The following is a 26,765-nucleotide window of genomic DNA, read 5'->3' on the forward strand; positions in this document are numbered from 1 at the left end:
AAAACAATCTGCAAATGGCACCCCCCCTGAATTAAACAGCCAAAAACTAAACTGCATTTTGTTTGCAGATGATGTCCTAATCGTATCACAGACCCAGGAAGCTATGCAGTGCAGCATAGATGCACTGACAAAATACACTAAACACTATATCCAACAGTGTGTCCGGTTCTTAATTTAGTTACGTGTGTTTATACGCATGGTAAATCCAAATACGGAATGTCTGAAAAAGTAAGCGTGGTCAGTGCTCAAGTTGCCAACTTCATGGGCGGTATGGTGGGCGTGGTTAGTGTTTGTTTAAAAACTGTCCCTTTGTTGAAGGATTGTGGTACAACCGTGACTAAATTTGTATGTGAGAAAGTGTGCGTAGTCAGTGCTTCGGTGCGTAACACTATCACGGTGTACGAGAATGTGGACATGTACTAAGCATAACTGCCGTATGCGAGAAGATAGGCGTGGTCAGTGTTTAAATAGCTTTATGTTTGAGAAAGTGGGCGTCGTCAGTACGCTGTGGTCACTCCATCTCTGAAAGTGGCAAACTAAATTTTAAGAAACACAAAGCAGTGGATTACAAATTTATTTATATATTCCTTGCATAAACAATTATTTATTTTTCTGTTAGTTTAGTTGATCTATTTTTTTTAAGTATTCGAAATGTCGGCATATGTCGGATTCGTGTACAATTCCACCTTGCAGTGTTTAAAGTGTTGTGCTTTGTGGTAATTTTATGTCTCCGGTCATTGATGGCGTGCTAAATAAATGTGTTTCAATAATATGAGTGTATGCATTATTTAAAATATGATTTAATACACAGGGCACACTGGTGTCGTCAACCATTTATTATACAGAATGAACATTTTATATAAATTATTATTTTGGGCTACTGTTTTTTTTAGATGAAATCATTCACAGCGCACGCGTGAAAATGAAGCCCACTTACTAGGGAAATGGGTCATTCAACGCGTTTGTCCCCTAGATGAACTTAGTGGAAACCATCACGCACACGGTGCATGTAAATAACAACGCTATTTCAGTGAGAGTGTAGATCACAGGTGAATGGCGAATGGAGTTGTTGCGAATGATTGAAAGGAACTGTACTCATTCGATCCTATTTTTGTTAACACAGCAATGCCGCGAGGATGTGTTTAGTTGCGTAATTAAAACGTCTGCGGTGATAGTGATTTGCATAAGTTGGTCAGGTCAAATCGAGACGAGATGACGTTTACGAGAGGTAGGTTAGGGTCACCCTGAACTAGAGCTGTTTGGCGGACTAATCTGTTGAGTTTTACTGTTGAAATCAAATTCTATAAAAACGCACGTTCTTGTGAACTGCACTGTTTTTTTTGAAATTTTGCCATGTACGTCGAGGTTGAATCGATAACATATCATCTGGTATTTTAAAAACTAGTGATATCAATAACTGCGTATATACGCTTGGCGGATTAATACATCGTATTGAGTTCTCCGGCTTGTTTGTTACACTCCCACACTCCATGTAGAAGACCGTATGAGCTAAGAACAGCGTTCGCATTTCAATCACCGTGCCTTAGATATGAACTCTAGTTTGAATCAGGTGGAATTGCTGCTATTTTGATTTTTTTCGATCAGTTGGACACCAAGGTTTGTACAAATATAATTTATAACTGAACGGGCGACTTCGCGAATTGGCAAAAGTGTACCACGTACAGTACAATGACCGCGCATATGATGCTAGCATGGTCGAGGTACGAGGGTTGATTACGTAAAATATGCACGAATTATGTATATTATACACGAGTGCAAGAACCAATTGTTCAACAATTTTGGTTTCTCCACAGGGAGCCAATGTAATAGCAGTGTTTGTCATAGTTGTGTTTTAGTTCATCTTTGAATTGAATTTCACGTGTACCTCGACTTGAACGCACTGTGTGTATGGTTCGTCCAGGGTCACGATCCAGGGTCAACGTTGTTTATAATTTCTTTAAACTGTACACAGGTCATTTCAAGGTTGATCACACAAGTTTTACTTCATCAGACATTATATCAGACCTTGATTGTTGAATATACATCTTTTATTTAATTAAGTACAAATATTATATTACTGTTTTACAGTAATTATTGTTTTTCAATGATGTTGCCTCTTATTGTCAGCTTTTTTTGAAGTGTTCATCAAGCATGTGGCCACCATGTTCATGCAGTGGCAAATTTCTTGTGAAACCTCCATTTAAAAAATATCTGTGCAAGCCTTCATATATTTTGTAATTTTGGATAACTTCACTTCCATGTGGGTGGTTTTTGGTAAGACATCATAAATTCTTGGTCAGAATAACAGACATATGGTTTTGATGGATGATTACTACTGGAACCAAATTAGTGATGGTTTAATAGCTCTAATTTTGCCCATTTTCATCATTTTACAATAAAATAAATAAACCATTGAGCTTCAGCTAGTTTTCCACTATACAAAGATTGCTTCCGCTCACAGAAGCACATGTACAGTTTTATTTGAACACCCAATGCTAAAACTATGGCACACATAAAATAACTTTCAATATTGAATCTGTGTAGTAGCGTACTATAAAATACTATATTTTTAGCTGGAATTATTTTTTGCTGAAAAGACTTTTTGGATGTTTTGTATGGAATTTAAAGTTGAATGTAAAATATAGGAAAAAAAGTATATTCAGTGAATCAATCCATCAACGAAAATAGTATAGTATTTTACAGTAAATTTCATCGAGATGTTTTAAGGCTACTGGGGCAATTCAGTTTGCAAATGAGTCTATTCTAGCCATTCCAAATATAAATATGTATATTTACCCTGTTTTTTTTACTGTCACTCAAAAGTGTAATATTATACTCTCTGAAGTTTATAATATTTCCTGCTGTAACTGTAGTTTTGCACTTTTAACTAATATTTCTTCGATAATTTCGACCAAATGTACATAATTTCTCATTGGGTACACGTCTTAATAAAAATATTTGAAACAATATAGAAACAATTACTGTATTATAACAATATACTGTAACATTTCTAAAAGACAAGCATATAAACCCAAAATTGCATTCATTACATACTGAATTATTAAAATATAACTATTTTTGACCATATAAACACTGTAATTTACATAAGCGCATTTACTACAATTAGAGCAAATACTGTGTGTAAGATTATTTTGTGAAAATTGACTTGACAAAAGGTAAACATCTGAATTTCATTTTTTTCATTCTGTACAGTGTGAGTTGTCAAAGAGGGCATAAATAAAATAATCCTTGTCAATTCTGTCTGGCATTTCTCTTAATGTATGGTAATAATAATGTTCTATGTTATGTTACTGATTTGTAATTTCCCCAATATATGCATAAATAATTGTTTATAATTGAAATATTAATATTTTTTTTCTGCAGGTGACCATCTTGTAAATACCACACTATTCAACATGTCCATTTAATGCTATCATGAACGACTTTGCACCTGAAGGTTTTACTCAAAGCAACAACCAAATGTCTGGCAATAATGAAGTACCTACATTAATTTATAAGACGCAACCATCACAAAAACCTGTAAAGATTGCTAGTTTGAAACACAGACTCTTAGAGCGTGCGAGCATTGACGATGACTTACAGCCTTCAGAATGGACAGTGACTCCCCCACCACAGCCTTCAACATCAGCGCAGATGCCCTCAGTGGCACCACCACCACCACCGCCGACATCGCTACCACTATCAGAACCATCGCCATTCATTGCCGAATATCAGCCCTTGAGCTCAACAATAAACAGCGATACACAAATGAAAAACATTTCTACCCTATTCATCAGTGATGTTAGAAAGCCACAAATGCCATGTGCTTCGAAACAGGAAATAGATGTATTTGGTAGCCTGCCACAAGGGGATAGAAAGCAGTTAGTTCATATGGCGCCATTAGTTACTGCATACCAACCAATGGGTGAAGAGTACACTCAGTAAGTATGATTTCATATCTTGTTGACATTACACTACAGAACACAAGGGATATCAAATGCGTCATCTGTGATACCATATCATATCATATCATATCAGCAGAGCTGTTCATATTACTGATTGTCCGGCGTCGTCAACTTTCCAATTTCAACTCTCTCAAATTTGATATGCAAGTACCTTGGATGGTTCTTTCTCAGATTTGTTCATTTCATGTCAAAATCTCAAATTCTCTATTTTTGGTGAATATTTTTCTGATTTTTGGTAAAAAGTGATATTTTCGACTTCTTGTTAAAAACCGCAAGTCCAATTGCTTTGATATTACATATATATGTACTACATGTGGACCTCTCTCAGATTTGTTCATTTCGTGATGATATCTGTAATCTGTAATTCTCTAATTTTGATAAATATTGTTGTCATTTTTAGTAAAAAGTTATATTTTCGACTTCTTGTTAAAAAACGTAAGTCTGATTACTTTGATATTACATATATAGGTACTATATGTGGACCTCTCTCAGATTTGTTAATTTCGTGATGATATCTTCAATTCTCTAATTTTGATGAATATTTTGATGATTTTTGGTAAAAAGTTCAAACAGCTAGTCCGATTGCATTGATATTATACATATTGTTCATTTTCTAATGATATCTTCAGTTTTTAATTGAAATGTGCATTGCTAGCAGCGGAGCTATTAATCCAATGTCAAAAGATTTGCATTGTATTTCATCAAAATCGTAATTGATGTGCGTGTGCATCTCATTTAATTTGCATACAGGAATGTCATTTCAAATTTTTGGAAACTTTAATTTATTTCCAGTTACCACAGACATATTTTAACTAAATGTTGAAGTCATCTGCCTTCCCACATCTCATGAATGATCAGCAATTGGAGACACAAATTCCGTGTGCTACTTGCAGACAAAATTGGTGTCATTGTCATTGTCTGTGTCATTGTAGATGAATGTATATGAGGAGAAAATGTCTGTCCTCGTTGTCTCCTGCATATAATTTTATCGTTCGGTTACAATAACTCAAACAGTTTTTATCTGATCTTTTTCAAACTTGGATATTATATTAACCATTTTGTGTTCTTGGCCAAGTTTGGTACGAGTTCTATGTATATTTTTAGCTCTGCTGTCTACTTTGTCGGTCAATGTCCATCATCTGCGTCAACATTTTACTTTTTCGACTTCTTCTTGAAAACTACAAGCCTTGATACTTGATGTATATATGTACCTTGGGTAGACCTCTTGTAGATTTGTTCATTTTGATGGATATTTTTGTTATTTTTGGTCTGATTGCTTTGATATTATATATATGGGTACTACATGTGGACCTTTCTCAGATTTGTTTATTTTGTTATAATATCTTCAATTTTGATGACTATTTTTGTCATTTTTGTCAAACAATTTTATTTTTGACTTCTTGTTAAAAAGAGTGTCTGATTGCTTTTATGTTATACATGTAGGTGCCTCAGGTAGACCTCTCTCAGATTTCAGTTCTTTAATTGAAATGTGCATTGTCTTTTTTTTATAAAAATTCATTGAAATCAAGCATTTCTGCTATTCTGGAGCCGGATCTCGATTGTTTATGAATGGATTTCATTTAAACTTGGTACTTACATTACATGTAATGAGACGATCATTTTTTGGCTGACTGGTGACCATTTTTAAAAAAACAAATATGGTTTTATGGCAATATCTCTTTACATGCCTTGACCAATAACATTCAAACTCAAACAAACATGTTGCACATAAACTTGTGAATTTGCTTGACGATCAGATCTAAGATGGCCAAGTGGCAGCCATTGTAATATTACCAATTCAACAAAATCAAGCATTAAAAATGCATCAAAATGAAGAATTGTTTTCATTCCAGAACCAGAACTCGGTCCTGCATCAATTGATTTTGTTTTAAACTTGGTACATACAAAAAAACCAATGGGAGTTTGATGCACTGTTTGGGTTTTCAGATCAGATTTAAAATGACTGCAGATGCTGTTGTAGAGCCATGTCTCTAACATACTTTATTGACTGATCGCAATCAAACTTTTACATCATGTAATTTATTTCATGTTCTGATTCAAAATGGCTGACTCATTTCAGCTTTGTTTACTATTTAACTAACAAGGACTCATGTCATGTCTTTCAACTTTACGCAAAGACCAGATATAATTATTTCATCAGGGAAAGCATAGTATAATTTCTCTGTTTTCACATCTTTTGACCTCCATAAACATCCAAATACAACTAATATGCCTAAAGGACTTTGAAATTATTCAATTTTTATAGGTTTTACCTATAAATAGAATAAAAACCTTGTATTTATGCTGTGTGTTAAAATAAACAACTAGTGAATATTGATTTTTTTACCATTACTGGATATGTTCGATGCAATCTTCATTTTTATTTTTACCAATGATGAATACTTCACTATTTCTATTCAATTTCATTTCACTCTGGTTTTATTTGGTGACATGCGATGGAGATCCCACGATTGAAAAAAAAAAAAATGTTGATGAAAGAATGTTCATTGCTAGTCTGTGTAAGAATTAGTTATTGTTTGTCTCCATGGCGATGAACAAGAATCCATGACATATTTATTGGTAAAAAACTTGATTTTCATGCAGATAAAACTCGTCAGAATGAACTTGTGACTATATATAACCCCTGGTACATGATTGCCTGCCCCTATCTCTTTATCCAGCTTTGGTACAAAGCATTTGTGACATATAAGCATTTATGGGTTTACTCATTCAGTGGATCAACATGGATTAAAATTTTGTTATAAGAAATGCAAGCTTGCTGTTATCTTTTCCATTCTCTTAACCAATTTATCTTCTTTAGATTAGTTTATTACTATGAGTAGTGTGGTTATTACAAATATATGTATAAGAATATGAGTGGGTAGATCTAGTCATCTGGTTTGTAATTAGTTTGGAAACTAGGTTTCCTTGACCTCAAGGGGTGAAACAAAGTTCATATCTATGCCGAACATGATAACTGCCATATTTTAAAAAGGAAACAAAACTGTTTTTTTTTTTTCATTCATAATTTTAGAAAAGTTAAAGAGAATCTAATTGTTATGAAAAATAATAAATTTAATGACAATTTCAGAATAAAAATAAAAAGTTGTCAATGCATGTCAATAAATAAAGTTGATATTAGCCATATTTTTTATGTCGTCTGTAGTTCATCTAAGGGTCTGAATTATGCAGGAGTCTGGCTGTAATGTACATTTCATGCTTTAGCCATCTCAGTGACTGTTAAGCCATCTCAGTGACTGCTTTAGCCATCTCAGTGACGACTTTAGCCAACTCAGTGACTGCTTTAGCCATCTCAGTAACGACTTTAGCCATCTCAGTGACTGCTTTAGCCATCTCAGTGACAACTTTAGCCAACTCAGCGACTGCTTTAGCCATCTCAGTACCTGCTATGGCCATCTCAGTGACTGCTTTAGCCATATCAGTGACTGCTTTAGCCATTTCAGTCACTGCTTTAGCCATCTCAGTGACGACTTTAGCCATCTCAGTGACTGCTTTAACCATATCAGTGACTGCTTTAGCCATTTCAGTCACTGCTTTAGCCATCTCAGTGACGACTTTAGCCATCTCAGTGACTGCTTTAGCCAACTCAGTGACTGCTTTAACCATCTCAGTGACTGTTAAGCCATCTCAGTGACTGCTTTAGCCATCTCAGTGACTGCTTTAGCCATCTCAGTGACTGCTTTAGCCATCTCAGTGACTGCTTTAGCCATCTCAGTGACTGCTTTAGCCATCTCAGTGACTGCTTTAGCCATATCAGTGACTGCTTTAGCCATCTCAGTGACTGCTTTAGCCATCTCAGTGACGACTTTAGCCATCTCAGTGCCTGCTTTAGCCATCTCAGTAACGATTTTAGCCATCTCAGTGACGCCTTTAGCCATCTGTGCCTGCTTTAGCCATCTCAGTGACAGCTTTAGCCATCTCAGTGACTGCTTCAGCCATCTCAGTGACTGCTTTAACCATCTCAGTGACTGCTTTAGCCATCTCAGTGACTGCTTTAGCCATCTCAGTGACTGCTTCAGCCATCTCAGTGACTGCTTTAGCCATCTCAGTGACTGCTTTAGCCATCTCAGTGATGACTTTAGCCATCTCAGTGACTGCTTTAGCCATCTCAGTGACGACTTTAGCCATCTCAGTGACGAATTTAGCCATCTCAGTGACAGCTTTAGCCATCTCAGTGACTGCTTCAGCCATCTCAGTGACTGCTTTAACCATCTCAGTGACTGCTTTAGCCATCTCGGTGACGATTTTAGCCATCTCAGTGCCTGCTTTAGCCATCTCAGTGACTGCTTTAGCCATCTCAGTGACGACTTTAGCCAACTCAGTGACTGCTTTAGCCAACTCGGTGACTGCTTTAGCCATCTCAGTGACTGCTTTAGCCATCTCAGTGACTGCTTCAGCCATCTTAGTGACAGCTTTAGCCATCTCAGTGACTGCTTTAACCATCTCAGTGACTGCTTTAACCATCTCAGTAACAATTTTAGCCATTTCAGTGACTGTTTTAGCCATCTCAGTGACTGCTTCAGCCATCTTAGTGACAGCTTTAGCCATCTCAGTGACTGCTTTAGCCATCTCAGTGACTGCTTTAGCCATCTCAGTGACGACTTTAGCCATCTCAGTGACTGCTTTAGCCATCTCAGTGACGACTTTAGCCATCTCAGTGACGACTTTAGCCATCTCAGTGACAGCTTTAGCCATCTCAGTGACTGCTTCAGCCATCTCAGTGACTGCTTTAACCATCTCAGTGACGATTTTAGCCATCTCAGTGCCTGCTTTAGCCATTTCAGTGACAGCTTTAGCCATCTCAGTAACGACTTTAGCCATCTCAGTGACTGCTTTAACCATCTCAGTGACTGCTTTAACCATCTCAGTGACTGCTTTAGCCATCTCAGTGACTGCTTCAGCCATCTCAGTGACTGCTTTAACCATCTCAGTGACTGCTTTAGCCATCTCAGTGACGATTTTAGCCATCTCAGTGCCTGCTTTAGCCATCTCAGTGACTGCTTTAACCATCTCAGTGACTGCTTTAACCATCTCAGTGACTGCTTTAACCATCTCAGTACCTGCTTCAGCCATCTCAGTGACTGCTTTAGCCATCTCAGTGACTGCTTTAACCATCTCAGTGACTGCTTTAACCATCTCAGTGACTGCTTTAGCCATCTCAGTACCTGCTTCAGCCATCTCAGTGACTGCTTTAACCATCTCAGTGACTGCTTTAACCATCTCAGTGACTACTTTAGACATCTCAGTGACTGCTTTAACCATCTCAGTGACTGCTTTAGCCATCTCAGTGACTGCTTTAACCATCTCAGTGACAGCTTTAGCCATCTCAGTACCTGCTTTAACCATCTCAGTGACTGCTTTAGCCATCTCAGTGACAGCTTTAACCATCTCAGTGACTGCTATGGTCATCTCAGTGACTGCTTTAGCCATCTCAGTGACTGCTATGGCCATCTCAGTGACTGCTTTAACCATCTCAGTGACTGCTTTAGCCATCTCAGTGACAGCTTTAACCATCTCAGTGACTGCTATGGCCATCTCAGTGACTGCTATGGCCATCTCAGTGACTGCGTTAACCATCTCAGTGACTGCTTTAGCCATCTCAGTGACAGCTTTAACCATCTCAGTGACTGCTATGGCCATCTCAGTGACTGCTATGGCCATCTCAGTGCCTGATTTAGCCATCTCAGTGACTGCTTTAGCCATCTCAGTGCCTGTTTTAGCCATCTCAGTGACTGCTATGGCCATCTCAGTGACATTTTTGCCATATCAGTGACTACTTTAGCCATCTCAGTGACCGCTTTAGCCATCTCGGTTAGTCAAAATTGCTATGTTGCTGATTAACGATACCATTTTTGATAATTTTAACCCTTCTCAGCATCTTTTTACCTTTCCTGTCAACTAAGTCAAGCAAAGCTATTCATGTTACTGTCTGTCGTCATTTCATCTTCAACTTTAAAAAACTGTTAGCTGTGTGGCTTTAATATTTCAGGAAGGTATCTTGAGAAGTTCTCCTTCAGATTTGTTCATTTAATGATGGTAACTTATTGAATGGTTGTTTTGGGTAAAAATACTATTTTTGACCTTTTGTTGAAAAACTGATTACTAAATTGATTTGAAATTTTATATGTAGGTACCTCAGGTGGACTTATTTCAGTTGAGTTCATTTCATATTTTCAATGCAACTACTTCAATACTGGTGCTGTGTTTTTGATTGCTTTCAAACTATACCTCACAAACAGTGGAGCTATATCACCTGACAAGCTGCTTGTTTGATCAATGTAATCCATTGACATACTGAAGATATAATATAACTAAAAATGCATTTGGAATAACAAAAATTGAAATAATTGTCAAAAGTGGCCCATTAAGTGGAAACATATGGGCAAAATGTACTGTTTGGCTGTTAGGTATTATTAAACACTTGAAGGTATAGTTCCAATTCCAGACTACTGCAAAATAAGTAGCTATGCCAACCATGGAGTTACTATAAATAGCACAATATATGATCACGCTGACATGGTTAAATATTTTCAAGTATGTATATACCAGTATATTGAGAATATTTTTAGTGAGAAAATTGTTTATACTATGGTTTAATATGTAGAATAAATGTTTGTCACGTTTGTGTATTATCAGCCAGTATCACTGCTAGTTTATGCTGACACATTTAATAGGGGATTACATTTTTTTTAAAATTTGGCTAAAAACATGGACACAAGATGGCTGCTAGGATTATGACCATTTACAAACTGCACCCTGACTTTGAGGCTTTGAGCTATCTGGGTAATTACTGAACTTGAAACCGCTGTCCTTATTAGGACTTCAAGGATTAACTGCAAATTTCTATGTTATTTCCATGGGAACGAATCATCTCCAATAACAGTGTTTTAGTTCATCAGTGAGCAAATCTCACATGATGAGATGGAATAGCGTATTGTAACATAGATAGTTTGTACTAATTGGGAAAGAAATTCATCGTATAAATACAAATGTGATTAGTAAAGTTGCAAATTTTGGCTGATCCCCCCCCGGCCCCCATATTTCTTTGCAAATTTTGTTCTTTTGATCCAAAATTAACAACAAAATTATAAAACATAAAAAACTTTTATGAAATTTTGCACAAATTTGCTGGTAAAAGATATACACAAAGGTTATAATGCAGAATGCAAACACTTTTTTCTGGGTTGATTATCAGCATCATTATTCCCAGTCTTCGGTTTGAGGTTGAGATGACAAGTTTTGTTGCAATTTTTAAATTTCACGTATGTAAATCACGACAAACATTGCAGTAACTGACTTTACCATAGCAACTGTTGCCTTGATCTCATTTTAAAAACATTTTCTTAACTTACCAATGCATGTATATATTTTGTTCTCAACTTTAATGAAATATATTCCATTTTGTCTAATAAATGGCTACTTAATTCAATTACATCGTGTCATCACATGTTTAGACATGAATTTGTATTACCGGGTATCTTTCTTTATTTACCATTAATAAACTTAAAGAAGCTTTTAGCTACTTAAAACACAAAGAATTTTTCAGTAGGACACTGAGAGTGTACAGTAATATATTTAATTTCTTTGTGGGATAGAGATGCTATGTATGCAGTATTCTTTTGTACAAAAAGTGTGTTGTCCCTGTTATATGGATTCATGTGTTAAAAAGTACAGTAGTTGATTTTTTTTTATTCTGCTTTTGGAATTAACAAATTGAAAATTTTGTTTATTTGTGTTCAATTGATTTTTAGTTTATTGTTGAATGTTGTGAATGAACCAGAGCAACATTGGTAATTGATGTGTTTTGAAACTGGCACTACTTTCAGTGAGGTCACAGAGTTGGTTAACCTAATGCAGTAACCTCGCTATGAGATGCATTCAGGTCATGTGACTGATTACAGTGATTTGCATAATTTATTTACATAATATATGCAGAATGTATGTGTGTGTGTGTGTGTGTGGTATAATAGTGCGACCTTAAATTCAGCTAGGATGTGTGTGTGTTATTGTGGCTGGTTTTACTGAAACAGGTAATAAGAGAAATATTATATCTGCTTACATATTCCATGTGCATAATATTAACCTGCTGTGGCAGAACCCTGAGCATCTATCAACATCAAGTTCAATAATCAGAATTATGACATTGCTATAGCTTAGGTCATCAGCCAGTCTAAGCATATTGTCGTAGTACAAGTCTTTTAATAATTGATCACTGTATATGCCCTGCTATACGTTTATACAGTGTTATTTTGCATGAATAGTCGCATCCGTTTTTGTTGTTAGCCTATTTTCATATCCTCATTTGTATTTCAGTGTCAGCTTGACCTTGAGGTATCCTCAAATACTTAGCTGTGAACTCATAGTGGAATTTCAGATTTTATAGCTTCCTATGATGATGTCTGGAGAATTATTTATAGATACTTTGTTGTTGAATTGGTAAACCAAATTTTTAATGTACAAAATTAGGTGGTCTAATTGTGTACATGTAGGTACACAGTTATAATGGTAGTGTAAATAATACCGGTATATGTAATTTTTTCTTTTGTCATAGTGGCTCCACGTATCTCCAAATTGGGAAATTCCACCTTTCAAATTTGTCGACTGATCATTTGTCTTTTTGAGTGACTTCATGACAATTAGTTGTTTTTGCATGGATGATCTGGCCTTGAATAGTTCCTGCAGATAATGTCTTTGCCAAACTGTTGAATGCATTAATCGTACAAGTACATTTATCATTGCGTGTTTGTTATATGTCCAGTTTATATCAGTTTGTGATCTCATGCAAGCACCTGCACGGTGCCTCAGTGGTGTGTGCTACTGTGATAGTTTGTATTGTTTATAACTTAATAGTTTCACATTTTTTAATGCAGGTGTACAAAGTTGTTATTTGTTAAAAAAGTGAAATTTTGTTGTTGTTGTGTTGTACAATTTTGCCTGCATTTAATCTTGTTTATTGTACACATGGTTTTGTTGGATCCATTCAAATCAAGGGTTCTGCATTGTTTACAATAAACTTGGTGAACAAGTTTCAAGCGGTTTGCTTCAATTGATATCTCATCCCAAGCTTAACAAAGCCTAATTTTACTGGCACTATGATTTTTTTTTTCTGCACATAAATACGGCCAACTCCCTCCAGAAATGTTATTGTTTGTAGCTTCCTTCATGCACCCTACTGTGAGGCATTGAACAAGGAGACTGTTCATTTTGGAAACCCATTCCTAACAAATATTCAGGGATTATAACTGTACATTGAATTCCCTACTTTGAAAAGTCATGTTCACTGGTCCATGATTCTTGTGGACACTGGCTGATTTGAAGACTTCAGGCTTGTCTTTTTATGTGAACAAATTTAGCATATCACCAACATGTACAAATGTACTAAACATGTTTTATAATCAAATTTATGTATTTATGAGTCTATTAATAGTTCTATAATAGAATAATATATATCCTGTTTTGTTTAGTTTATTGTGATGTACCATTCAGAATAATCTAATTTTAGATGATCTTTCTGTCTGTGTATTAGATTTAAAGTACCTGGAAATAAATGAATGTAAATTATACATCTTATAGTCAATGTACAGTCGCATAGTACTCATGGTTAAAAATATGCTGCTGCAATTCTCTCTCCTATGTAGTGAAAATTAATTCAAGCTGAAAAAATAAAGCAATCAATTAACCAGCAAGGTTTTTCACATGTTATATATTGATTTAAGATGACCCTATTTGACCTTGAGTTGTGTTAGCAATTCTATAGCCTTGGTGGGTTTCATTGATGTTGATAAGATATGCTGACCAACATGGCCTTGGTGTCATTGACACTTTACTGATGAGTATGCCCGAACAATGAATCAGAGTGAAATCCGTTGCATGGGTTACTTGTTACGGTGATTGGGTGATTGTTTGGTTGCATGGGTCACTTATTTCAGTGATTGTTTGGTTGCATGGGTGTGTATTGTGATAATATTATGATATCAAACTTAAATAATCTGCAATCTATACTCTTATCGAGATCATTTCATTATTTTTATTAAAGTGATATGAAATTTTCGTTTTGTTCAGTATTCAAGTAATATAGATATACAATGTATAGTGGTTGGATGCATTTTGTTTTAGACTCAGTGACCCCTTCAAAAGTACAACTGGTAATGCGGTCATCACCAGGATGTGTACAAGAATGTTGTCATGTGACTTTATGTAAATTACTAAAGTTACTATGACCTTCATTGTGTCTATGAATGCTGCTGATTTATATATAGTCTATTTTTTTTTTCTTGACCAATGATTTATTGTTAGTTTTTCCCTTCATACTAAATTTTGAGTAAATGATGAAATAACTATCTATCTATGAAAGGATAAGTAAGTGATAAATTTAATATTTCACTAGCTCAAATAGAGCTATTTATTATGTACTTGTATTATGTTCTACTAGTATTTAGTTGTTCTTGGTGAAAATAAATTAACAAACAAACTATCAATATACCTAACTGGCCTTGGTTGTATTCAATATCCAAAAGGAATTAAAGATAGCTGATTGTACTATATTAAAACTCAGTGAATATTCTAGTTTCAACAATGTATTGTTTTCTTCGTAAACAAGTGAATTTACAACATAGTAAAAATTCTGATATATAAAATCTGTTAAAAATTAAATTCAGAAAATATTTCTTTTTATTTACAGAAATTTAATTTTTTTCTTGGATAGCTAGAACTGTTTGAATTTCATGAACTGAAATATTTTGAAAACTATAGTCATCAACCATTTGGGTTGAAATCTGAATAAATACAAATGCCAATTTAAAAATGCCAGGAGGGTAGCTTTAATACATCAACAAGTTGCAAAATGTGATATTTTTGTTTGATGAGTTGAATATAATCTTTGACCCCTGTACTCAAGATATTTACATATCTTATGACTTATCTTAGTTGGACCAATTTGTGTCTTGATAGTAATTATGATTGGAGGTTAGCGAAACCAATTGCATCATGCTGCCACTGCAGGAAGCCATTGCTATTTTCCAGATTCTATCAGAGATATAGGGACTTACATTGTGACGAAATGTGATTTGCAAAGTTTGTGAGAATTTAACTACCATGAAAATGTAATGTGTACTTTCGATGGTAATGTTAAAATAAGTATTAGGAAAAACTAAATATCATTAACCTATAAGATACAAGCTAACGGGACACAGTCAACAAACCATTGTGTGTTGCTATAGCAATTAAATGAAAGATAAAGGTATACAAGAAATAAAGGTCTGCATAAAATAGAAAGGGAACTTTTAAAAAGCAATGCAAGTGAAAAATGAATGGAATAATGTTGTGATAATAAGGCTTAGCATATACGTCAGATAAACTTAAATGTAAAGATGTATATTATAACGTGCATCTAGATTCTACAATCGTTAATGTATGAACAACTGAAATACTTGTCAATGATTTTGATGCAATTGTTTGTGCGAAAATGGCCACCATTCGACCATCTTGAAACTGATTGTGAAATGAATGAATTTATACATTATGATATATGTATGAAATTTGAATGTGATCAGTCCAGGTAATTAGATGGATACACACAGGTGAATCTATCCTCGGGGGCCGACAACTGGACAAAAGCCAAAAACTCGCAGAAAACGGTACTTTGGGATGCTTGTTGAGAGTCCCCTGAACAGTGTAACAAGATTAGCCCTACGTGTGTAACATATATAAATTTGGTTGTTCAGGATTACTTCAAAGTTGAGTTTGTGTTGTTTTCTCGAATTTTCACCGGCTCGACCGTCTGTAACGTAGCTCCGCCCCCGAGGATAAGTCCATATTTTTAAATTTCATTCAAACAGGGGAATAACAAATCATTCATCTACTGACTGTGTTTTCTTTCTGTTTTTCCTAACTTAGAACTATTTCTCAGGCTGTAATGAGCAAGGAAATAGAAGTACATACCAGCAGAGAAGCCATGCCTGCAAATGAAATAAAGCGGGAACCCACTGAAGGCATACATAATATGAGTACCAAACCAACTAGCACTGTTACTAATAGTACTGTTAGTATTGCTAGTAGTAGCGTTAATGTCAGTACTAATGGAAAGACTGGCAAAACAAAGGAAGCATTTACACGGAATTGTGCAGTTTGTGATGACTTAGCTTCAGGATATCACTATGGTGTCTGGTCATGTGAAGGTTGCAAAGCATTCTTCAAAAGGAGTATTCAAGGTAGGCCAGTCAGAACATACATGTACTAAAATATATATGGGGTCAATCTGGGGCTGTTAACCTGTCCAAAAATACAATTGTCTGAATGTACTTTATACTGTATTCAGGAAAGGTTATAAAAGTTTTACTATGTTATTTTATACTCAATCCACTGTACTAGAAGAATGTAACGTGAAATTACCATTTAGGTTTTTTTCCACTAGTGTCCTATATTTTCAGTTAACATAGAACACTGAGGAGGGTTGTAGAGGGGTTGCACTTGGCCCAAAGGTGTGTAGAACAGGGAATGTGTAAAAACAGTGTTTTTTTTGGGCTATAAATAAGTGATGTGTGTGTTTATAGTTACCAAAACAACCATTTTCTGAAAAAGGGTATAAAAATATAATGAAATATCAATGTTTTCTATTAGATTGATATTGCAATGACTTCACTACCATGGAATGCAAATTTAATTCTATTTATTAATTCATTTAAATGCAAGCAAAATAGCCATTGGAGGGAAATATGTACGAAATGTTTTGGTTATCATTTCACACAAAATGCTTAAAAAAGTGTGTCTGCCCTAGGAAAGGGTATGAAAAAAATAAGATTTACAATGACATGATCCTGGAAAGGGTATGAAAAAAATAAGATTTACAATGACATGATCTTGGAAAGGGTATGAAAAAAATAAGATTTACAATGACATGATCTTGGAAAGGTTATGAAAAAATAGGATTCATAACTACGTGCTCAAGCCCCCATTCTCAACATCCAGTGACACAGATGCTATCCAACGTTTTGGCTCCCAACCAACCTCCTGGGGATATAGAGTTAAATTACTGTGAATTTATTCAGTGTGTGGGCATTAGCATCAATATAGTATGTAATTTTACACTCGGCCTGAAACCAGACTAATTAAGAATGGCATTCTGGGTATTGTCATGACATCAATGCATAACCAACTGTTCACCTCCGCGTATAGTTAAAAAAAAATAACACTTAAAAATACATAAAAATATTACCCTTACCTACATGTAACTCAAAAGTTTATGCAACTGCAGGATTTATTTTAATAAAATAATAACATTTTACTCCTGGATGAGGAAAACGTGAATATCCAAATTATATTAGTGTGACACTTTCTTTAGATGAGATCAGGTCATTTCAGTTTTTCATATTTGGCTCAACAGTTACCATGGTAATGTGAAGTGTGATTGAATGTATGTAATATTCATTCGTATTTGTAAATTTACAACCTAATCTTTCTCATCTGATCAGTTTTAAATGTTTTACTTTAATTGCTTGTAGCTCAACATCAAACTAAAATACCTGTTCAGTTTTATTTCTAAAATTTGTGTAGCACATTTGCTTCATGAGTCATTTTATATTTTGAGCAAATTATGTGTGTGGGTGGTTTATGTATTATTTCTTTCTTTGCTTGTACCATATGGTGTTATTATTATAACCCTATGATGCAAACACTTGTAATATTGAACATAAAACAAACTAAATATATAGTTGTAAAATAAGTACATACGGTATATCATGTATATTTTGTTTCTGAGTGCAATGTTGCCACAAGGCACCATACTATTTTTGAAAAAATATATCTGTACCATCAGATATGTTTCTAATCTGTAATTCAGTATAACACATTTCATCTAAGACATAAAACACCAAGTAGTTTAGGAGGTGGTATGTTCTTATCTGATGATCGATAAACAGGTCTAAAACACCATTTGATCACCATTTATGTATGATCATAAGATATATCTATACGAGAATGAATATGGGAAATTATTCACATGCATACCTTGCATATCACCTCAGTGTTACGTCACATACTGCCAAACTTTTTTTAGCTCTGCTGTCGAGCGGAGCTTATCATATGGGTGAATGTCATTTTGTACTGCGTCCGTTGTCCGTGTCAACTTTTTAGCTCCGCTGTCGACTTTGTCGAGCAGACCTTATCATATGGGTGATTGTCCAATTGTCCTGCGTCGTTGTCCGTGTCAACTTTTTAGCTCCACTGTCGTCTTTGTCGAGCGGAGCTTATCATAGGGCTGATTGTCCTGCGTCTGTTGTCCGTGTCAACTTTTTAGCTCTGCTGTCGACTTTGTCGAGCAGACCTTATCATATGGGTGATTGTCCAATTGTCCTGCGTCCGTTGTCTGTGTCAACTTTTTAGCTCCACTGTCGTCTTTGTCGAGCGGAGCTTATCATAGGGCTGATTGTCCTGCGTCTGTTGTCCGTGTCAACTTTTTAGCTCTGCTGTCGACTTTGTCGAGTGGAGCTTATCATATGCGTGATTGTCCGTCGTCCTGCATTTGTGTTAACTTTTTACTTTTTCAACTTCTTCTTGAAAACTACAAGTCTGAATGCCTTGATACTTGGTGTATATGTACCTTGGGTAGACCTCTCTTAGATTTGTTCATTTCATGATGATATCTTCAATTCTCCATTTTTTGTAAATATTTTTGTAATTTTTGGTAAATAGTGAAATTTTCGACTTCTTGTTAAAAACCGCAAGTCTGATTGTTTTGATATTATATATATAGGTACTACATGTGGACCTCTCTCAGATTTGTTCATTTCGTGATATCTTCAATTCTCCAATTTTTGATGAATATTTTTGTAATTTTTGGTAAATAGTAAAATTTTTGACGCAAGTCTGATTGCTTTGATATTACATATATAGGTACTAAATGTTGATCCTCTCAGATTCGTTCATTTCTTGATGATATCTTCAATTTTGATGCATATTTTTGTCATTTTTGGTAAAAAGTGATAATTTTGACTTCTTGTTGAAAACAGCAAGTCTGATTGCTTTGATACTATACATATAGGTACCTCAGGTAGACCTCTCTTAGATTTGTTCTTTTTCTAATGATATCTTCAGTTCTTTAATTGAAATATGCATTGCTAAAAGCAGAGCTATCTCAGCCGACGGGCTGCTTGTATTGTATGTAATGCTTAAATGTTGTCCAGCACTTCCAATGTTATATATGGTCCGATAACTACGGATTGTGGTAAAAAAAAAAATCATTTTGACAAGCTCATGTGCAATGACATATTTGTATTTGGTGTTATTTTAGCAATAGTTCCACTGACAATACTCGCCTGTGGCTTGGACATCATAATGTTGTGGGATTATAATAATTCATAGGCAACAAAAGTTTATTTAAAAAATAAAGAGCGGTGATCTGTCTTGATAGGTCACAATCAAACTACGTCAAACTTAATGATGTCTTGAAAATTTGAATAGACTCGTATTTAGAATACTGTACTTAAACTAACCCTCATAGATTTCACGTCCCAATTGTAGTAACTTGTCCCTTGAACTAGGCAGTTCAACAATACCCTTTGGTTATGTCCTGCCACCAATAAATGAGTCGTGGGCAAGGTTTTAATAGTTGTACTATGTTTAATTTTCTCAGGCTCAGCTGAGTATGTATGTCCTGCCACCAACGAATGTACAATCGATAAACACAGAAGGAAAAGTTGTCAAGCGTGTCGACTTCGAAAATGTTATACCGTGGGCATGATGAGAGGGGGTAAGTTTTTAGAAATGTATTGTCAAGCTTTAATGCTTACTAGGTTTTGTAGTAGCTTTACAACTAACAAACATTTGAAACAGTGTGGAAAGTTATTATTAATGAAAAGCACAAAAACATTCTCACAGACTGTGCTCTCTTTGCACACATAGTGCAGATGTGTTGTTGGTACTGCCGTAATTACTACTGCTATGTCTTCGCATACATAGTGCAGGTCTGTTCCTGGCACTGCAGTCACTGTGTGGTTACTATAGTTAGTTTTCAAATTATTTAATTCATTAACATGTATTGAAATCCTAATAATAAGATTTCCTATTTTCATTCTCTTCGTCATTTTTTTTGCCGACAAATTACATTAAGGAGTGAGGAAAGATAGGAAACCTGGCGGGAGAAGCAAGTACAAAAGACCATGTGAGGATAATACATACAGTGAAAACGGTATCCCGAATAAAAGGAAAACGTGTAATCCTATACTACTGGCATTGGTAGGGGCTGAAAATGAACAGGTACATTTCACAGAGAACGTTGATCATAGTGAACAAAACTTTCTTATGAAGACACTCATACAACTAGCGGACAGACAACTATTACAAGTGATTACATGGGCAAAGCAAATCCCAGGTAAGATCAGAGTATTATCTTATGACATAGGTTATTGAATTTCTTTCTTCACTTATCCCCCTTCCTTATTAGGAGGTAGAATTTCCATATAAGGTTTTATTATGCACATGTGTAATATTTCACTCAAAGTGGTAAACACCAAATTTCACTAAACCTATTTGCTTAGTAGCACATATGCACTTATTTGAATAGCAAAGATGCATTTATGATCAAAATAAGTCATATTTTAACAACACAGTTTACAATAAATGTAATTTTTCTTTAATTGGTGATTTTTAGAAGAGCAAATATACATGTACATGGATTAGTATGTAACTAGGACAAACATGGCGGACTGGATGACTTACTCTGACTAAAATATCATACTAAAACTACAAATGTAACTTTGTCATTAACATTGAATTATGTTGTCTTGTTTGTAGGTTATACTACCCTTGAACTTGATGACCAGGTTCGACTGCTTGAAAACAGCTGGCTAGAAATTCTTTTAATCAGTCTATGTTATAAATCCATGCAGTATAAAGGCGAAAGAATTTACTTTGCGCAAGGCTTGACTATTGGCAGGTAAGATGTATGACTTTGCAGCTGCAGAATTATTATTATTGAAATGATAGGGGGGTGGCACAAGAGGATGAGGAGTGTGGCAACACTGTGTCAGACTGAAATACTTCAGATGAAATTTATGGCACTGTGATGACCTTATGATAGTCCTTATGTTTTTGATTCCTGTCATATGTGCATAAGTCTACGCATCCATCCAACATCATTGTTAGGACATGTTGCACAGATTTTGTTCTGACCGATCATTTTAGGCCTTTCAAACTAGTGGGTTACTGATGCATGTCACTCGCAGCAATTTTGTTTGTTTGCACATTCACTTTTTTCAAGATTTGGTTTAAATTTGGTAAAAAAAGCCAAACATGATGATTTGAATATTTCCTTCAGTTATTTTTTAAGGATTTTGAAATTTATCCAACTGGCAGCCATTAACATGCCATCAACTAAATTTATCTAAATTCTGATCTGCACTTGTTTCCTTTCACACATAATCCGTCCTATTTGGAGATGTTACAACTGTAACAGTGAATCTCAGATTGTACAATAGGTACATGTATTTCCAGAGCTGTTTCATACAAATGTTGTATGTATAGTTTTGATTTTCAATCTCATCATTGATTATTTTCTTCTTTGCAGGGAGGAGTACGCTGCTTCTGGTTTTTCTGATCTATGTCAGCACATCGCAGCCCTGGCTAATAAGTTTTTTGCACTCTGTATCACTCTAGAAGAATTTGTTTGTCTCAAAGCTCTAGTTCTTGTCAATTCAGGTATAAATGAATTCTTAATGTGGAGCATTATACATGATTTATTGACACGATTAATTTGCATTTCTCGTTCTTTCATGAATTTGCATATTCTCGTGGTAGTTCAGTTTCCCGCTATATTTGGGTGAGCTAGTCGAACTTCACAACTTGTATTTTTCAGCCATTGTTGATTATTTGGTTGTCACTATATTAATTCTTAATTTTAGAATGTATCGTATTCCATTACAAATAAAATAAACAATTCAATAAATAGCAGGCAAATACAGTAGTGCATATGACGTATTTGAGAGATTACATGATGGAAAATTTCGCTACTGTGCCTTTTTTACCATTTGAATTATTGAAAACACTGTTGTTTAACATTTTTATTCAGGCGAATGACCTGGGAATTGCACAGACTTCGATAACGTTGTAGGCCAGAGGATTATGTATTGGTTTTTCTTTTGTCTGGCTCAGTTTCTTGCTACCGGGGTATAATTTTCAATGGATTTCCAGTAACATGTCTGTAGTTGTTCATAGTATCCTAGAATAATTTTTGCATTTTTTTCATAATTTTTCTGAATAGTGAACTTCAACTTCTGACAAAATTAAAGCGATTTTCAGTATTTATTGACTTGTATAAAATTAGTGTGTATCAAAGTGCTCATTGTACTCACCTATGGTATCATACCTATATGATAACTTAGAACAGTGTTTTGTTATACAAGTAATATGTAATCAAACGGTACCATGTCCACTATATCAATGAGCATGCATTCATACTTACATATGATACTGACTATTACTAATCATTGCTTACAGCTATGGAACTACAAAGTCAAGACCAGTTAGCAAAGCTACAAGATGACTTGACAGATGCACTAACTGAAGCTGTGGAATTCTCGAACCCCACGGAAGCGAGGCGACTCCCAAAACTCTTAATGTTGTTAACGCATCTCCGTCATCTAAGTTGTAAAGGAATTGCGCAGTTATTTGAAGTAAAGAACTCAGGCAACGTTCCTTTATATGATTTATTGCTTGAAATGTTGGATGCTAATACTTTAATAAGCCGACAACAGAAACCAGTTCAGGACCCAGTAGGTGAAGAGCAGCCCATGGCACAGGGTCCTAATCAAAGTGGCAATTGCGAAAATCTGTGAAACTTTCATTTAAATAAAAAAAGTATGGATCTGCAGCAGTATGACTAGACTGCAGATAAACCAGTGTGTGCTATACAGAAGCAAGATATTTTAATACGTTGTCACATGTTTATGGAGATTATATATTTTTGTCAGTGGGATATGCAGTAAAATGTAAAGTACAGGCAGAATGAGTTTGGGGAACGGGGATACATTGTTGACAGAATAACCGTACCATGGAAGGTGTGGGAATCTGTTGAGATTTTGGGAAGGGGGGAGGGGGGGGGGGTAAATGCTTCAGTCATTTTTATATTCCAGGGGAAGGGATTGTTGTCTTCTTTTGGGGTAAACAAATAGTGGTGTGCTTCTTGGGGCTGGTAAAGATTTGCCTAGCTGTTGTAAGTAGACGTCTGAAGGTAAGAAATTATGGGATAGTCAGATTAGGGATGGGTATGATGGGATAGTAGGCATAGGGATGGGTATCGTGTGATAGGTTTAGGGATGTGTATCGTGGGTTAGTAGTTGTAGAAACTGCATGAAAGATTTTTCTGCCTTTCTTTTTTACTTTATTAGCTGGGGATTAGTGTGTTTAATTATACATTGAAATAATTTATACTGAACATTTTGGGACAGTAGTTATAATAAAACAAGTGCTGTATTGTATAAAACACTTTTTACTTAGTCAATGGTCGATCAGCACAAAAAGCTTTGGAAAAATATATGAACTTTGCTAGGTCCTTCCTATCAGTTTGAAATTTATTTTAAGAAGAGTAATTTTACTCTATTTTTAAAATACTTCTTTTGGTGGCTTTATAATATTTATACTCATTTCTTATGTGTGTGTATTTGTCCAAGCAATCCCCAAATGTGGACCAATGAACATCAGTGTTACATAAATTCATGTTGACCAATGAGCATCATTGTTTCATATAGTCATGTTGACTAATACATAAAGTTGGTATAAGTATTACCAATTGAAACCATTCCTTTTATTGTAATTAATATAATAATTAATATACAGATTGTAAAATTATTTTACATAGTATTGAGGTAGAATATCAAAACATAATACATAAACCTACAAAATAAAATATGTTATGTGGTTCCATGTTTGGGTGTTGCGTGGATTGACTGTAATAATGCAGATTGGTGCATTCCGTGTAAACACCTTTTTTTCTCAGGTGCTGCCTGTCCATATTTGTCTGTCATTGCTACTAATGTTCATTTCACAAAGCAGTTAAAAAATATTAATAAAAAATAAAACTTGTGTATAATTTTTATGTATAAGTATAGCAAATGACAATGGGTTGCCATAACAACAAATAAATCTTGATGAAATCAAATCCAACTAGTAATGCAAAGTTGAGAATTTTACAAAACTACTTGTATTAGACAATCATATTCTCACAAGTTTACTGTAAATGCATTAATTATTCACTGAAAATAAAGTAAATCAGCTAAATTAAATCTATTTGAATATGTATTCACAATAGAACCGATGGTTTAACAGTTAAATCCATGAAATAAACCTAGTATTAAATTAAGATAGTGGTAAATAGAAGTGTAGAATTAATGGTTTTACAGTATTATATATCACTTACAATGTTAACGTTATTACCCTGCTCTGTGTGCCATTATGGATGATTTATCGTGTAATTCAAAAAATTTTCAGGATGTAACTATTTTATTATTTTAGTAATGAAAATATTTCTTATTCCTTTTCTCCTCAATTTTAGTTTTTAACAGTCACCTTCCCCTCAACCAATTTTCGTTGTCTCTTTTGTCTTCTCAACCACACCACACGGATTGGATTGGCTGGCTGAAGGTTGCCCTTACCCTAATTTGACTGGTAGAGGGTTGGCCTTGGCGCAAGGCTGAGGGTGGCCTTATCCTAGGTTGGCTGACTGAGAAGGTGACATTACCTGGGTTGGCTAAATTGGGAGTGGTTCTACCCTTGGTGGGCTGCCTGAAGGGTTGCCTCAATATTTACTAGTAAAAACATAATTGTGTCATATTTATATTAGTTAATCACACCATAAAATTAAGATGGCTGTTACTAAATTTATCAAAATAAGAATCCAATTCAGTTTCCTGTGAAATAATTTATCAATGCATCTCAGTTCAATTAATAATTACATGCAGGTGCACCTCTCCAGTCAAATTTAAATTAATCTATGTAATACTGAACCAAATATAGTGTTTGGTACCACTCAGTATCGCAGGCTCTGTCTAACGTGGATTAAAAGAGACAGCCCATTAATATTTGTTGACTTGACAATCATTTTATTTCTACAATGAATTAAGTTTGCTGTGCTTTTACTTGGAGTCCAAACACTGTGCAGTGTTGGCCAGCCAATTGTAATACCGCAGCAAATTCACAAATTTGTAATTCTGTAAACAGATTTTCCTGATTTCATAATTTTGAAGGTATTCGTGGGAACAAAATTTTGTGAGTCACTCACGAGCTGTGATCTCATTCATATAGTAATTTTCCCTGATTCTCTGAAATCAAAGACCCACATTCGTGTCTAAATTGTGTGTAAACAGATGATGTATTTTACATGTGAACACAATGTAGCACGACTATGGTTCTTTAACCCTTTCACCACCAGTTCCCTCTTTTCATCACAAATTCACAAAATAGTTCCGTTTATAGTCTGCACTTTTCATAGGAAGATTGGAACAAAAATAACCTGTTGGCTCAAAAATTACGGTTCATTTCCAGAAATACTAAATATAAAAAAAAAGTGCAGACAATTTTGGGCAAGAAAGTCTGGTGATGAAAAGGTTAAATCATTTTACAATATGTACATGTTTCTCTGCTTAGGGTGTACAATAAAATAACTTACTTTAAAATATTACCATAACAACACAGATAGATGCATGCTATTGTTGGCTCATATAAGCATATTTGTATTTGTGATTCCCTAATGCCCAAAAAAGGAAAAAAATATATAATGCAATTACGCCCAATTTTATCATGTTTTTGGCTTTGGACCAGGGTTGTATTTAATATATATAAATGAAACGACTATCTAGAGGCTTTTGTTTGCAGGCAATGTAAACATGACAGAATAGTACCATTGACATGTTATATTCATAAATTAGGTGTTCATCTGTAACTAACAGAATTGCTCATCAATGCTTGTTACATGCTTTCATTTGTTCGTGTTGTTCACTAACAATAAATGTACAAACCACAATGCTGAGTGGAGTGTTATCGTGTTTTTATTTATTTTTCTTATACATATTCTAATTCTGAGCCAAATTCTTGTATTTTTAAAAATCTACCTAATGGCGGTCAAGTAGATTTTTTCTGAGGCAGATTCTTTTTCAATGGTTTCCACACAAGAAGCTCCACTGAGGACAGTCATGGGCATTCTACTAAATAAGTGCCAAATATATAAAAAATATTCAAACATGTAATTGTTAATTAAGATGCAAGTTATTAACTTTAGGCTTTGTTTAGGGCAAAACTGTCTGAAAACATGCAATATTGAAGAACCTAAGAAAAGTGTAGGGAAGGGGGAAAAATGATAAAAACAAAAGGAATTGGAATGGTGGCTGTAGAGGGCAGAGTATCACGGATAACATCTTTCCAGTAGTATACAAATCTACTGAATGCTTGAAAAGAAATCTAATTGGCAACTGTTTGTTGTGTCGATTTATGCTGATATAAAGTGGATTAAAATTGGTAGAATACTATGATGCACTAGTAAAAGCAGATGCAAGTACAAAACAAGACCAACATGCCATTTCTTGGTAAATAATACTTTTACAGTATTTAAGCAAATGGCATTCATAAAAACCTCCAATTTGAAATTTAAAAAAAAAAAACAGGGCAAAACAGTAAGGGCCAGCACCAGACAGGCTATTAGACAGGTACAACATTTCATTTGAGAGTAACAATTTCTACAAACCTGTCCAATTATGATTGAAAATTACAAGTAAATTACGAAATAACCATGAATAA

At 34.9% G+C, this 26,765-nt stretch overlaps 1 protein-coding gene across 2 annotated transcripts; it reads left to right on the plus strand.

Moving 5' to 3' along the window:
- Positions 1–1,356: 1,356 nt before the first annotated feature.
- LOC102800833 (estrogen receptor beta-like) lies at positions 1,357–26,001 on the plus strand. 2 transcript variants are annotated; one of them, XM_006824766.3, is made up of 8 exons: positions 1,357–1,617; positions 3,385–3,941; positions 15,882–16,195; positions 19,615–19,731; positions 20,092–20,352; positions 20,775–20,916; positions 21,547–21,677; positions 22,476–26,001. In XM_006824766.3, the coding sequence occupies exons 2-8, from the start codon at positions 3,436–3,438 to the stop codon at positions 22,811–22,813; spliced, it is 1,809 nt and encodes a 602-aa protein (XP_006824829.1). In that variant the 5' UTR covers positions 1,357–1,617; positions 3,385–3,435; the 3' UTR covers positions 22,814–26,001. The 2 variants fall into 2 exon arrangements, with proteins under 2 accessions (XP_006824829.1, XP_085349525.1); XM_085493399.1 differs by having other exon boundaries at positions 20,095–20,352.
- Positions 26,002–26,765: the final 764 nt, after the last annotated feature.

Source organism: Saccoglossus kowalevskii, chromosome 2, assembly GCF_978046115.1.
Source record: "Saccoglossus kowalevskii chromosome 2, keSacKowa6.1, whole genome shotgun sequence".
Taxonomy (NCBI): Eukaryota; Metazoa; Hemichordata; class Enteropneusta; family Harrimaniidae; genus Saccoglossus; species Saccoglossus kowalevskii.